A 12777-nucleotide genomic window follows, 5' to 3' on the forward strand; every position below is an offset into this window, starting at 1 on the left:
AGTCAGTTGTGCTTTGATAAACATTTACAGTAATTAAAAATGCAGGCAAAATACCTCTCTTTGCAACAGATACCTTAGTTAAATGCCAGCCCAAGGCATATCTGCCTTTCAACCTTATTTGAACGTCTTCTGAGAGACATTATGTGGCAGGTGATTCTTGCGTTATAACTATTTATTGGGGAGATTTTAGATTACACAGCATTGTTCCAGTATATTGGTATAGTCACAGACAATGCCGTTTTCAGGGGAGGCAATTGTCACTTCTGTTTTTCTTAGTGTTTTACGAGTAATTTGAAGGACAGAGAGGATCTTTGTCACTCTTCACTTTCTGTGACTGCCATGAATGAAAGAACAGGATCAAGAACTGATTCTGGGAACAAGAGAAAATTAGGCAGAGCCCAAGAAACCAGTAAACACACATGGTTCATTTTCTTTAAACATTTTTTTTTCCTTCAGAACTGTTACTTACCTACACATCTTGTTCCATCTTCATTAAGATGATACCCTCGGCCACAGCTGGGTGAGATTCGCTGGCAGGTGTATGAGCCATCAGTGTTAATGCATATCTGCCCAGCTGGACATGGCATGTTGGTACTCAGGCATTCATTGATATCTGCAAGAGTACAGGAAGTCAATGTAACAATCTGCTGTCTATTGATGTTTCAGGTAAGATGCTTTTCTTACATCCCTCGTGGTTTGAAAAGCTCTGCTCACAGGACCACAAACATTTGTGTCATTTAGCTTCAACAATATTATGCCTCTGGGGTGAAGACTAGGAGAGGTACAAAAGGCCCAGATCCCATTCAAAAGCTTAGGAAATTGGCTGTAGAATTTGTCTTTTTTTAAAGGCCTTTACAAGTCATCCCCCCCTGAGATTTACAAAGAAATGATGAAGAATTCAGTTTACCAGCTCAACCAGTTACGTTGCAGTCTATGCGTGAGGATTACAGCAAGTGAGATGTAGTAAGTTGTATAGGTAGCAGTTTTCTGCATTTTTACAGAGAAAAACTACTTCTCACAGGTATTCACCATGAATACCTTACCTCATCTCATGTAAACATTTAAGAACTTGAACAGCTCTTTTTGTGTGCATGCGTATGTGTGTATTCACTATGCATCCCTCTACCATCCATGAAATGTATGGGTTTTTTGTTTTTACAAACTGGACATCATACACACACACAAGAATAAAAAATGAAAAGTAAAACCTCAGAATATGTAATGAGATGAGACTAAGCTATATCAGAGTATGAGAGTATGATATGGTACAGTTTATCTAATCAAGAAGGTAAGAAACTCACTGTTATCCAAGGTTAGCAATGTGCTATTAGCTCGGAGAGAAGGAGTTTCAGAGTTAGGAATAAGTGGCTATAGGTGCCACTTATTCCTAACTCTGAAACTTTTTGCCACTGCCAAAACACCCTGCGACAACTGGAAATGTTAATATATCTAAGACCTGACAGTCTGTAGGAACAGTCACTGCTTGTGAATGTATGGACCTGCATCTCAAAACCTTCAGCAATATCCAGTTTCACGTGCCTACTTCTTCCCTGCCTCAAGTTTTCCTCCTTATTTCACTGGTGCATGACCATTATTTTTCACAGTGGTACTGCTGTCAAAGAGCTACTGCTTTCCAGTTGCTACAATAAAAAGCAAAGAATTGCTTTGTTGAAAAGACAGTAAAGCTTTCATACTATTTCCCCCTCGACACCATATAAGGCAGCATTTTATTTACAGTTTGTAAAATCAGCTTGTGAATTTGTTTTGCTAATTATTTTGAGCAAGTTCATATTAGGGGACATAACCATTACCGCTGCAAATTGCTGCGGATTTACTGTCAGTGCAGACATGGTAACTTCTACAGCTGTGGATCTAGTGTTGGCTATGGCATGTAAGTGTCTTCAAAGGGTTTGTTGTACACAACAACCAGCTCCCTTCATCTTGTTTGCAAAATTTTTACAATTTTATTTTCAGCCTCAGTGTTTCCAGGATCAGATTTAGGCACTACAGAGTACAATATGGTCAGGAGAATGTGGGGCTGACAATGAGCTAGAATTGGCAGCTGCAGCTGCTCAGCCAGTTTCACAAGCCCAAAACACACCATGCCACTGGGAGGATTTTAAAGTTAAGTTAAGACTTGAAAACCCTACCCAAGGGAATAACTGACTTAAGGAAAATGTTCAAATGCAGCTAAGTGCCCAAATCTCATTAAAAATAGATAGCTAGTATTTAAGTCTTATTTAGAGGTCTTTCATCTGTAAATTTTACCTGTGCGACCAACCCTGTCTTTAAAAAAGCAGATAAAAGACAGCAGAGCAATACATACATACATGAAGAATGACTTGAGAAGCTCATAACTCACCCAGTGAAACTACAGATTAACTCCTAAGCATCACTAAGTATTCACTGAGATAAGAGTATGTCTTACCAATACAGTTGCCTAGCGCATCTTGTATAAACCCATTCATGCACTGTAGCTTGGGTCGGCAACGGAAAGATCCTGGAGTATTCTGACAGATAAAATCGGGGGGGCAGTTATGAGTACCAGTCTCACATTCGTCAATATCTGGTACATCACAAAAAAAAAATGTTAGCAGGAGTTTGACAAACTTTTTCATCACATTTAAAACATAAGACAGTTTAAAATGTCAGACAGATTAATCCTCAGCATATTTTCATGCATATCAATGCAGTGAACCAGGATCAACCTGTACTGTTGCTTCAAACAGAATCTCAGTAAAAACATATATAGGCATGTATGTGTTTATTATGCTATTACACATTTAGTTCTCATAACTAAATGGTTCAAAATGACTATAAAGCACCTGAAGCACCATGTTCAGTAGTGTTCAGTCTTGATTCAGCACTGTGTTTATACATGGGCTTAACTTTGAAGTCAGTAGGACTTAATTGTGTCCATCTGCATTTTTAATTTTAACCTTAGGTCCAAAGTAGACACTGCTCACTTCTTTTAAAAGTGAATTAATTAACCTTGACTCTCATCTATATAAAGGCCTCTTTGCATTATTCTGCTTTAAAATGCATACAAATATGATTTACGTACACTTTAATATTCCATTCTACTGCATTACAGAAAATAAATATTTGTGAATAAATTATGATTCAGACAAAGCAGACAAGGGCTAACAAGGTTTCATTCATGAACGTAACCTAGTCCACAGTGGCTAGTGACTAAAATTTGATGTTCACTACCTCACAATGGGAAGAAATCTCCTGAAACTTCTAAAATGCAGAAACTTCCTAGCTATAGCATACCTTGGCTTTCCCATCTATGCTATGGAAACAAGAGTAGAGACTGCTTATCCCTAATGGTTGTAAGATTCAGAAAATTATTGTGGGGCCTACTTTAAGTTTAGTATGGGTTTTACATTGTTACAATGAATTGTTTTAAATCAGCAGGGTTTTATATGCTGCACAACTCAGTAACGAGACAAATATCTTCCATGTCATTTTGCAAGGCATTTAAAAATCATACATGAAGATTATTAATTTTCTATTTTCATCATTATTGACATAATGTTAATAATTAACTTCACTACCACATCTTATCCAGATAAGAAATTTCTAAAGCTAATGGCATTCATAATTTAATGACTATATTCCCATTTTTCCACCGGAAAAATATTGTTGATACTTTCAGGTAAGCTATTTGTGGGCCTAAAATTGATGTCATTCAAATCAGCATGAATTTTACTTCAAAGGCAGCAAAGTTGGACCACAATACTTTCAAAAACCATCATCTCTATGTTCTAGGGGTTTTGTGCTGTAGTTTATTTATCAGCTTTTTCTTTTTCTTTTTTTTTTTTTTTTTTTCCCCCCTCCAATCTATTATTCATCATTAATCACTCTGTGAAGTAAAACCCTACCCAGAATTTTGTCTGAGGTAACTTACTCAATGGAATGAAATTACAGACTGTTTTTAAACAATTCTAGGTTCTGGGGGAACAGACCTTTTGGTAGTGGAAACCAATTCTACATCATATGGTGTTTGCTGCCAATTTATCTTTGCAAAGGTAGCATGTCAGGTGCAGCTATGGATACATGTAACAGCATACTCTGAGCTAGATGCAACATGAAATCATTAATTTATTTAGTTTAAAAAAAAAAAAGACTATTACTCTCGTGTTCAAACACAGGTAATCGGCAGCACTGGTTTTAACCTTTTTTCACTTTTACATCCTCAAGAATGTTGTGATTAAGAAGTGAACTTCATTGCAATGAATTTAATCCTACTGAAGACAAAGGCTTACTTTTTTTTTTTTTTTTTTTTCCAGGATGCATCTACCTCAGCATTTTCAAAATTGAACTGCCTTGGTCATTTCACTTAACACTTTGCACTTAGAAATGTGCAAACTTGATTCTTTAAGATGAAAATAAACCATCAGATATGTGCCAGGAGCAGGACTTTGGCCCTCCACTCATTAAGAGCAACCAGTTCATAAAACAAGACTAGAACAAGCCAGAAGTAAACACCTCAAAAATGCATACAGTGTGAGTGTGGGTTCTTCAAAATCATCTTCTTCAGCCTGCAGATCAGCTCTTGTCAATGTATAATAACATTGACAAGATGTTATTCATCTACCACAACTTGCCAATGTATAATAAACATAGTTCTTTCTTCTGGAAGTCTTACCATAGTCCACAGGCAGCCTGTATTTGGTATTTGCAAGGTGACAGGAGGAAAACTACTGTCCCAGAAGAACTAAAGCTGTCTGTGTGCCCCTGTATAACTATGGCTTACACACATATTTCCGAAAACATAAAAAGAGCAAGACGTGATGATGGTTTAATGTTTGTTTGTTTTGGTAGTGTGTTTTGTTGTTGTTGCTGCTGTTTTTTGTGTTTTGTTCTTGTTTGTTTGTTTGTTGTTTTTTTGCTTTTTTGTTTGTTTGTTTGTTTTGTTTTTCTGTTTTGTTTTTCTTTTCTAAAATGTAAATCTGGAAGATTTCAGTTTCTCTGTCCAGGACATACCTTTACAACGACTGTCATCAGTTAGTTCATAACCAGTTCCACAGCTCGTGTCCCGCTGACAGCGAAAGGATCCTAATGTATTTACACAAGTTTGTCCAATCCCACAGCTGTGTGTACCAGTGATACACTCATTAATATCTGGAATTTGTAAAGGGAGGGGGGGATAGGGGATGGAGAAAGAAAGAACAAAAAAGAGTAAATAAAAACCACAAAACTACTGGCAAGAGCTGAGATCAAAGGCTATTTGTGGGCACACCTCCAATCACTGATTATTTTGGGCATCAGGATACAAAGAATGGTGTAGGTTTGTCCTCCCACTCCCAAAACGTGGCTACTCCTCTCTGTTCTTAGAGTGTTAGATGTTTTGACTAACAAGACTAACTACTGATTCACTGTAATTAAGAACAGAAGGAAGTTGTACCAAGTGCGAGCAAAGGACCAACAATCACCTGACTGGGTCTAGTAGCAGATGATTGTATAACTATAGTGACTTATCGAATGCAGCAAACTTTCAGAAATGTTTCTCTTGCTTTGGATCTCACCCACGTATGACTTAAGGACTCCTCAAGCCACAGGCTGCAACTTTCTACTTTCTAGCTACTGATAGACATTTGTGAATTTTTCACCTTTGTCTTGAACCCAGAAGAGTATTTGGCATCCACACGTGTCAAATATAAGTTTTTTCTTTTTATATTTCACACTAGGCTAGTGTTAATCTGACCAATCATCAGTATCTGTTTTATATTCTGAAGTTTATATCACAGCTACTTACCTAGACCCCCTTTTCAGTCTGAGATAAAAAGGCACTTCTGATGAGTAACACTTTTCATCCTAGAATAGCTACTCAAAATATGTGAGGTGAACTATGCCCTGGAAGTGCTTGTTTCTCTTAAACAGAAAAAAAAAAAAAAAAAAAAAAAAAAAAAAGTGCCTTGGCTGACTAGCTCAAAGCAGATGTCCACATTACGTCTGAAGTCAAGTGTGATGAGCTCCATCCCAGCCCACTTCATCTGATGCCCATTTGGTTTTTGTTCTGGGGGAAAATGAACAATTCTTCCCTCTTGACTATTCTCAGGCCACTAATGATCCACACAACTTTCAACCTTTTTGTCAGTTGTGTCCTCAACAAGCTGAAGAATCTTACTCTATTTCATCTGTCTTATCAATTATTATCTACTACTCAGTTATCATCTACTACTAAAATAGAACACAGGTATTTTATTTTGGCTCTGCTCAGAAGGAAAAGCTAAAAATCTACTATGTCTTCTTTCTAAGATTTCACCTCCTTTCATTGCTGATATAAACATATTCTGATCTCTTCTGACTGGATTTTTTTTTTTTTAACCTATTCTTGCTCTTTTGAAATAAGGATGTTGATTATTGAGGTAAAGGTTTTAGTTCTTTTACCTTCACAGTTGACACCATCTGGTTGAAGTTGATACCCAACAAAGCAGGAGCACACATAACTGGATCCGGTGTCTCTGCACTGCTGAGAGCAGGGACCACCACCTAATTGGATATTTTAAGAAGTCTTATAAAATTAGGAGGCTCTTCACAGGGACTGAAACAAATCAAAAATTTGCAGGATGCTTGCTGATTTATTTAGAAAAAACAAATAACTAAATACACAGGTATTAGAAGAAGGAAAGGGCTAATCTCTAGAAGCATTTGCAATTGTGGTTTTTTTTCAGCACCAGAAATGAATACAAGGAGGAAGCAAATTAAACAGTTGCTCATAAACCCATCATTGTTAGAATGTGAAGGGAAAATGCTAGGAGCTCAGAAACCTCCTCAGATTTTGCTGATAAGTTATAACTTTGTATGATTACTACTATACAATGGGGAATAGAAGAGGCATTACCACAAGTTAATGAAACATTTTCATTATTAGCTGCATTTGGCTTTATTTTCAGCCTATAAATATTAGAACATAACTCCTGAATTAGCTACGGCATGTCCTCTTTCCTATTCATCAGGCAGGAAACATGAAAGGGAAAAGACAGTATTGTAGGTGACAACAGGTTTAGAGAACATAAAAGACTTAAACCATACTACGGGGATACCAAAGATCTGTGTACAGGAATCAGAAAGAACATGGAAGAGAGCTGGGGTTATTCTGGTGACAGAAAAAGAGGACTCTAAGAAATTTACCCAAAATTTGGCTCATCATGAAGAAAACATTTTTTCTGATCTCATTCAGAAATAAATTAATAATAGAAGCTTTTAATATTCCTACAATAAAGAAAGGGTTAGATACTTACAACTATTTGTTTTAAGAATATTGATATTCTTAGTACAAACAGATTCTATCCTTTTCTCTTTTTCAGAAGAACGTCTGGATAGGCATTAAACAAAAGGCTTGAGATAAGCACTATCAATGTGGGCAAATGCAGCTATTATAAATAAAACTTTCAAGTGAATTAAAGAAAAATGTTTTTTTAAATTACCATAGTTTCTACTGAGAACAGGCCATTAATACAAAACAGAAATTTTGGTCTTCATAGTACTGGCAAAGGCAATGACATTGCAAGGAACAATAACTTTGAGGTTGAGATGGACAGTTACTGCTTTCTGAACCTCTGCTAATAATGTGAACTCCTGTCATCCAAAGTAAAGCCTATCATGGAAGTGCTGGAAGAACAGAATTTATTTCCTCATATACCAGGAAGGTGCTCTAGAGCAAAGTGTTGCAAGTTTCACTGCATAGGAAATTTAAGCTTCGCCTGGTGAAGACTGGAAAAATCACACGTAATTTTAACTTGCCAAGTTTATCAGAAAATATATTGCAGACTGAAACTCTGATTTGTAATTAGTCACACCAATCCATCTCCTGAAGACATATGATTAAATGACAAATGCAACAAATGATTACATAAAGAAATAATGCTAGGAAAATATGTAACATTTTTTTTATTTATTTTTTTTTAATTTGATCTCTTGTAACTAGCAGCTGGAGACAGAGGTTAGAGACAGTTTGGGCTTTTTTTAGAGCCCATGTTGGTTTTTGGTTAGAGCCAGTGTTTGGCTAATGACCTTAGTACATGTTTTAAACCTCTCTAAAGTACAACAGCAATACAACATGCATCACAGTAAATCATCTCGCAACTGGAATAGAAGTCCATTAAATTGATTTTAGCCTAAATACATTACTTAGTTCTGAAATGCCTGTAGAAAATAATAAATCACTGCTATTGTAAGTTTATAGACATGTAAATCACACATGACAAGCAGTAAATCGGCATATTTAGCAGAACAATATCCCAACAACACATTCTTCCCAGGAGGCAGAACAGTCTGAGGACACTAGCTGCTTTTCTTCCTTTCAGGTGATGCATCACAAAAGGAAACAAGTTCCACTTCGTATCCAATCACTCTGATCATCCCAAGAGGAGAATAAAAGAATGCACATATTTAATAGAGACTCCATTGATTCTGAAGAATCCAGAGTACTCCATGGGTTCAGTGAATAACACATCTGAGGTGCTATCAACTAGAAGTCAAATAAAAGTTAAATGTATAGTCTAAGCTTCAGCTAGGTTAGCTTCAGCTGGTCACCATGGCAGACAATGCCTTCCTTTACGAACAACTGAAGCATCACTTAATGGCCTACTATTTCTTAAAAAGCATCTTCATTCTGTTCTTTTTACCCTTAACTAGCCTAGGCAAAAGGTTTGGGCTAATCGCTAGATCTAAGCTTAGTTAACCTTTATGGGAGACAATCACAAAAGAGCTGGCTAACAGGACTGGTCACCTGACTTACCTCTGCAGCCATCATGCAGATAAGGATCTTCTTGGTCTAGTTCCTCCTTTGAAATTTCAACTAAAAAGAGTAGAGAGAGACGTTAGAGGAGAAACACTTCTCACAGTAAAAGGCTGCCTGCTTGGGATGCAATTCAGGCCAGAGTTTTGGATACAACAGGACAAAATTAAAGAGCATTATTTACATATTTTGCAGCTATTTCATGCTTAAATTTGACATTCAAATGCATATGCCCATGAGGCATTTTCCAACTCACTGATTCAATATGAAAATCATGCTGTGATCATAGATTATGTATGGGCTGAGATTTTCAAATGCAGGTTCTTACCATTAGGCTTTTAACCAGAGCTTAACCTGATTTTCATAAGACATGTTGTTGAGGCATGCTTAGTTTCCACTGACTTTATAGTAGCTTGCGGTACTCACAGTTTTAATGAAAATCAGATTAACCTCAGTTATTTATTTAGATTTCATTCCAAAAAACTCCACACCCAACTTTTGGGCACCTAATTATAGCATTCTTTCAAATATGCTTCATGATCAGCAGTACTTCTGCTGCATACATGTGTCATGAGAGTCCTTTATCTCTATATGGAGGGCAGAAAAGAGCTGAATACATCTACTGACTGAATCTACTCATTAGTCAGAGAAATAACTAATGGACTTTGCCAGTCTCCACCACTTTGAACACTTCAGAAATGGTGGGCTGGTAATGAGATGTGTAAAAACACAATCTCAAAATACTCTGGTTATTGAGCAGGAAACTTAGTGCCATTGCAGTACTCATCTGTATGCCTTTCAACCAATAGTCACTTAAAAGCAAATACTTGGTCATGGATCTGGAAGCAAATCTGTGAGCAGTGAACCTCTCAGGCCATAAGGATACATTTTGGTCATGCAGAGGCTGTTGAAAACAGTTTGTTCAAGTCTTGTCTGACTTTGTAGAGGACTCTTGGGATGCAGTTACCCAAGACTCCTCTTTATGTGACCAAGAAAGCATCATACATGAAGTCTGTCTTACTCTCTGCAGCAGAATACCTTGTGTGTCTTGCTACTGTGCAATACAAACACAAGGTACTAGTCTAAGAAGCTGCCATACAAAATGGAGACTGACCTCCTCTTCGTGACTAGGGAAGGTGCTGTTCAAGTATTCTTTGCTCTACCTTTCTACAGGTAATCTTTGTTGTTAATAGGGCTATCTGACACATCTCCAACCACATGGTTGTTTCTTAGTTCAATGGTAAGAACTTTGTCCTGACCTACTTGCTGACATCTTGCATTAATGGTCATTGTGAATGCCACTTGCCCATAGAGGTAAGTGGAGAAATACTGTACATTGTGCTTGTAATTCTGGATTTTCAGGTATTGATATCTCTTGTGTCACACAGACATTTTAAGTCTGCAAATTCTTGGTATTAACACAGTAGTCTAGGTGCAAAGTATCTACTTCTGTAGACATTTCAGTCAGAGAAAATGGACAAGGGCTATTCCCCTATTGTGACAGGGGTACACAAAGAAATCGGCAAGCCATTTCTAAAGGTTACTTGATAAGGGTGTACAGTGACATAGGTCAGTTTTCAGAGACCTGAAACAAATCTGCTAACACACTGGCTTAAGCACACCAGCTCAAGTTTTTGTCGTGGGGTTTAAGTGATTGATTAGGGTGATGTTTTTAAAATCTGCCACTGGTCATCTTCAAGCCAGAGTGCATGTTTTCAGTGCTCAACAGCCCACGAAGGAGGGAGGCAACACCCTACAGCATGACTTTTCTGCAGTTTCAGTCAGTCTGTTAAGTGAAAGATGAAAAAAGAAAAAACAGGTCTGTAAGTGTCAGTACGTCCACACTCATTCTCTTCAGATCTGTGGACTCGGTATGGAGAAGTGTGTCATGAGCTGCTGCTGTCTAGATCTCCCTCTCATCTGACAACACTGAAGTAAATGCAGAGGACACAATGTTGCCCAGAAATGTTCAGTTCTCCTAGACAGACTAAGCATTTCAAATTTGTAGGCATTTGCCTCACACAAAAGGCACATTTGAATTCTGCATAGCTAGAAACTGCCATCTGGCTTTGAAATACAATTAAAAGAACAAATAAAATAAAATTAAAAATTAATAGCTTATACTCAGTTTCTAAGATAAGGAACATTAATGGACTGAAATAGCTGTCTCATATTAATTCTGATACAAGGAACTGAGTGACCACTATTTAGCTCTTTTAATCTCTTGTGATATACATTTCAGCCATCACTAGCAAAAAATAAAATAAAATAAAATAAAATAAAATAAAATAAAATAAAATAAAATAAAATAAAATAAAATAAAATAAAATAAAAGTCAATATACGTGTACATTAAATTACTCAAAGGAGGTCTCAAGTTAGAGGAATTGCAACAGAAATTGTTTAAAGTACAAGCACTCCTTGTACCCCATATCATTTCCTCTCTCAATTTTTTATAATTTGCAAGGTAAAATACCCGGTTCCTTTTTAGGAGCATCATCACTGATGGACACATCAGTGCCTTCTTGTCCTTTCACACAACAAGCTCTGAAGACAATTCCACATTGGTATCCTATCTTCAGGTTGGATTCACAACTCTGTCCTTGAACTTGGGCGGTCTTTCCCAGCAAACAACAGTGACAACATTTCTGTTAAATAAATAAATAAATAAAAGTCACATTTTAGCCCCAGACAAATCACTGCAAGTTTTCTCAGTAGTTTCAATAGCGTTATATCACCTTGGCAAACTGCTGGAATTTTTCCTGCAAACTCTTTCAGAGCTTCTGGTATACTTGGGCTGTTATTTTAATCTATAGTTGAGTTCAGTGGGCTGTAGATCTGGCCTACACAGAGTCATACCTGGTACCCAAATCTAGTTCTCCTAACTATTGTGTATGTTGGATGTGTGTGCAAAAATATACCAATATGATGATGTGGAGGACCAGAACATAGGAAGGACCTATGTATATGGAATGACAAGGCTCCCTGCCTGCAAACCCCAGTTTTGAACACCAGCGAACAGCAGGAACTCTTTAACACCTCTGCATCCCTTTTGTATCCAGATCATTAAACGGAGGCATAATCAGTAAAGTGCATGATTCAGTTTAAAATTAAACTGCCTATCCAACTTCCGCCCCCAAAAATACCCTTCTCAAAACTAACAAACAAGCAAGCAAATATAATTAATCCAAAGCTAGTGTTAACAGGTCATAAAGACAAGCTTTTCTGCTCTGGAGAACAGACCACATAATCAAGCATTATTTAAAAGCATCACAGTCCTCACATGGCTTCCAGCAATAAAATACAACCCACACCCTCTAGACATGCTAAACTACAGCCCAGGGATACACCACAGAAGTGAATACATAAATTAATCCTGTGGAGTTTTCCTTTAATTTTTAAATAAGCAGAGCAGATGGAATAAAAAAACAACTAAACATTGAATTAAATTTCTGTAATTTTGCACTTTAAGCAATTCACTTACTGAAAACGAGGTAACCCTACAAGAAGGGCCGGAGGGCAGACCCGGGAAACTATAGGCCTGTCAGTTTGACCTCAGTACCAGGGAAGCTCATGGAGCAGATCCTCTTGAAAGTCATCACGCAGCACTTGCAGGGGAAGCAGGCGATCAGGCCCAGTCAGCATGGGTTTATGAAAGGCAGATCCTGCTTGACGAACCTGATCTCCTTCTATGACAAAGTGATGCGCTGGGTGGATGAGGGAAAGGCTGTGGATGTGGTCTACCTTGACTTCAGCAAGGCTTTTGACACCGTCTCCCACAGCATTCTCCTCAAGAAACTGGCTGCTCTTGACTTGGACTGGTGCACGCTTCGTTGGGTTAAAAACTGGCTGGATAGCCGGGCCCAAAGAGTCGTGGTAAATGGAGTCAAGTCCAGTTGGAGGCCAGTCACTAGTGGCATTCCCCAGAGCTCGGTGCTGGGGCCGGTCCTCTTTAATATCTTCATCGATGATCTGGACGAGGGCATTGAGTGCACCCTCAGTAAGTTTGCAGATGACACCAAGCTA

The 12777-nt window shown here is 37.7% G+C and overlaps 1 protein-coding gene across 4 annotated transcripts in view; it reads right to left on the minus strand.

Moving 5' to 3' along the window:
- FBLN1 (fibulin 1) overlaps positions 1-12777 on the minus strand; it is an 88975-nt gene that overhangs the window by 41204 nt on the left and 34994 nt on the right. For all 4 annotated transcript variants that reach the window (XM_032200829.1, XM_032200803.1, XM_032200822.1 and 1 more), the window contains exons 4-9: positions 11228-11399; positions 8753-8812; positions 6400-6501; positions 4993-5130; positions 2429-2566; positions 470-613 (exon numbers count right to left, since the gene is read on the minus strand). In XM_032200829.1, the coding sequence (XP_032056720.1) occupies positions 470-613; positions 2429-2566; positions 4993-5130; positions 6400-6501; positions 8753-8812; positions 11228-11399 (754 nt within the window). The remainder of the gene's footprint in view (positions 1-469; positions 614-2428; positions 2567-4992; positions 5131-6399; positions 6502-8752; positions 8813-11227; positions 11400-12777) is intronic.

Source organism: Aythya fuligula, chromosome 1 (assembly GCF_009819795.1).
Source record: "Aythya fuligula isolate bAytFul2 chromosome 1, bAytFul2.pri, whole genome shotgun sequence".
Lineage (NCBI taxonomy): Eukaryota > Metazoa > Chordata > Aves > Anseriformes > Anatidae > Aythya > Aythya fuligula.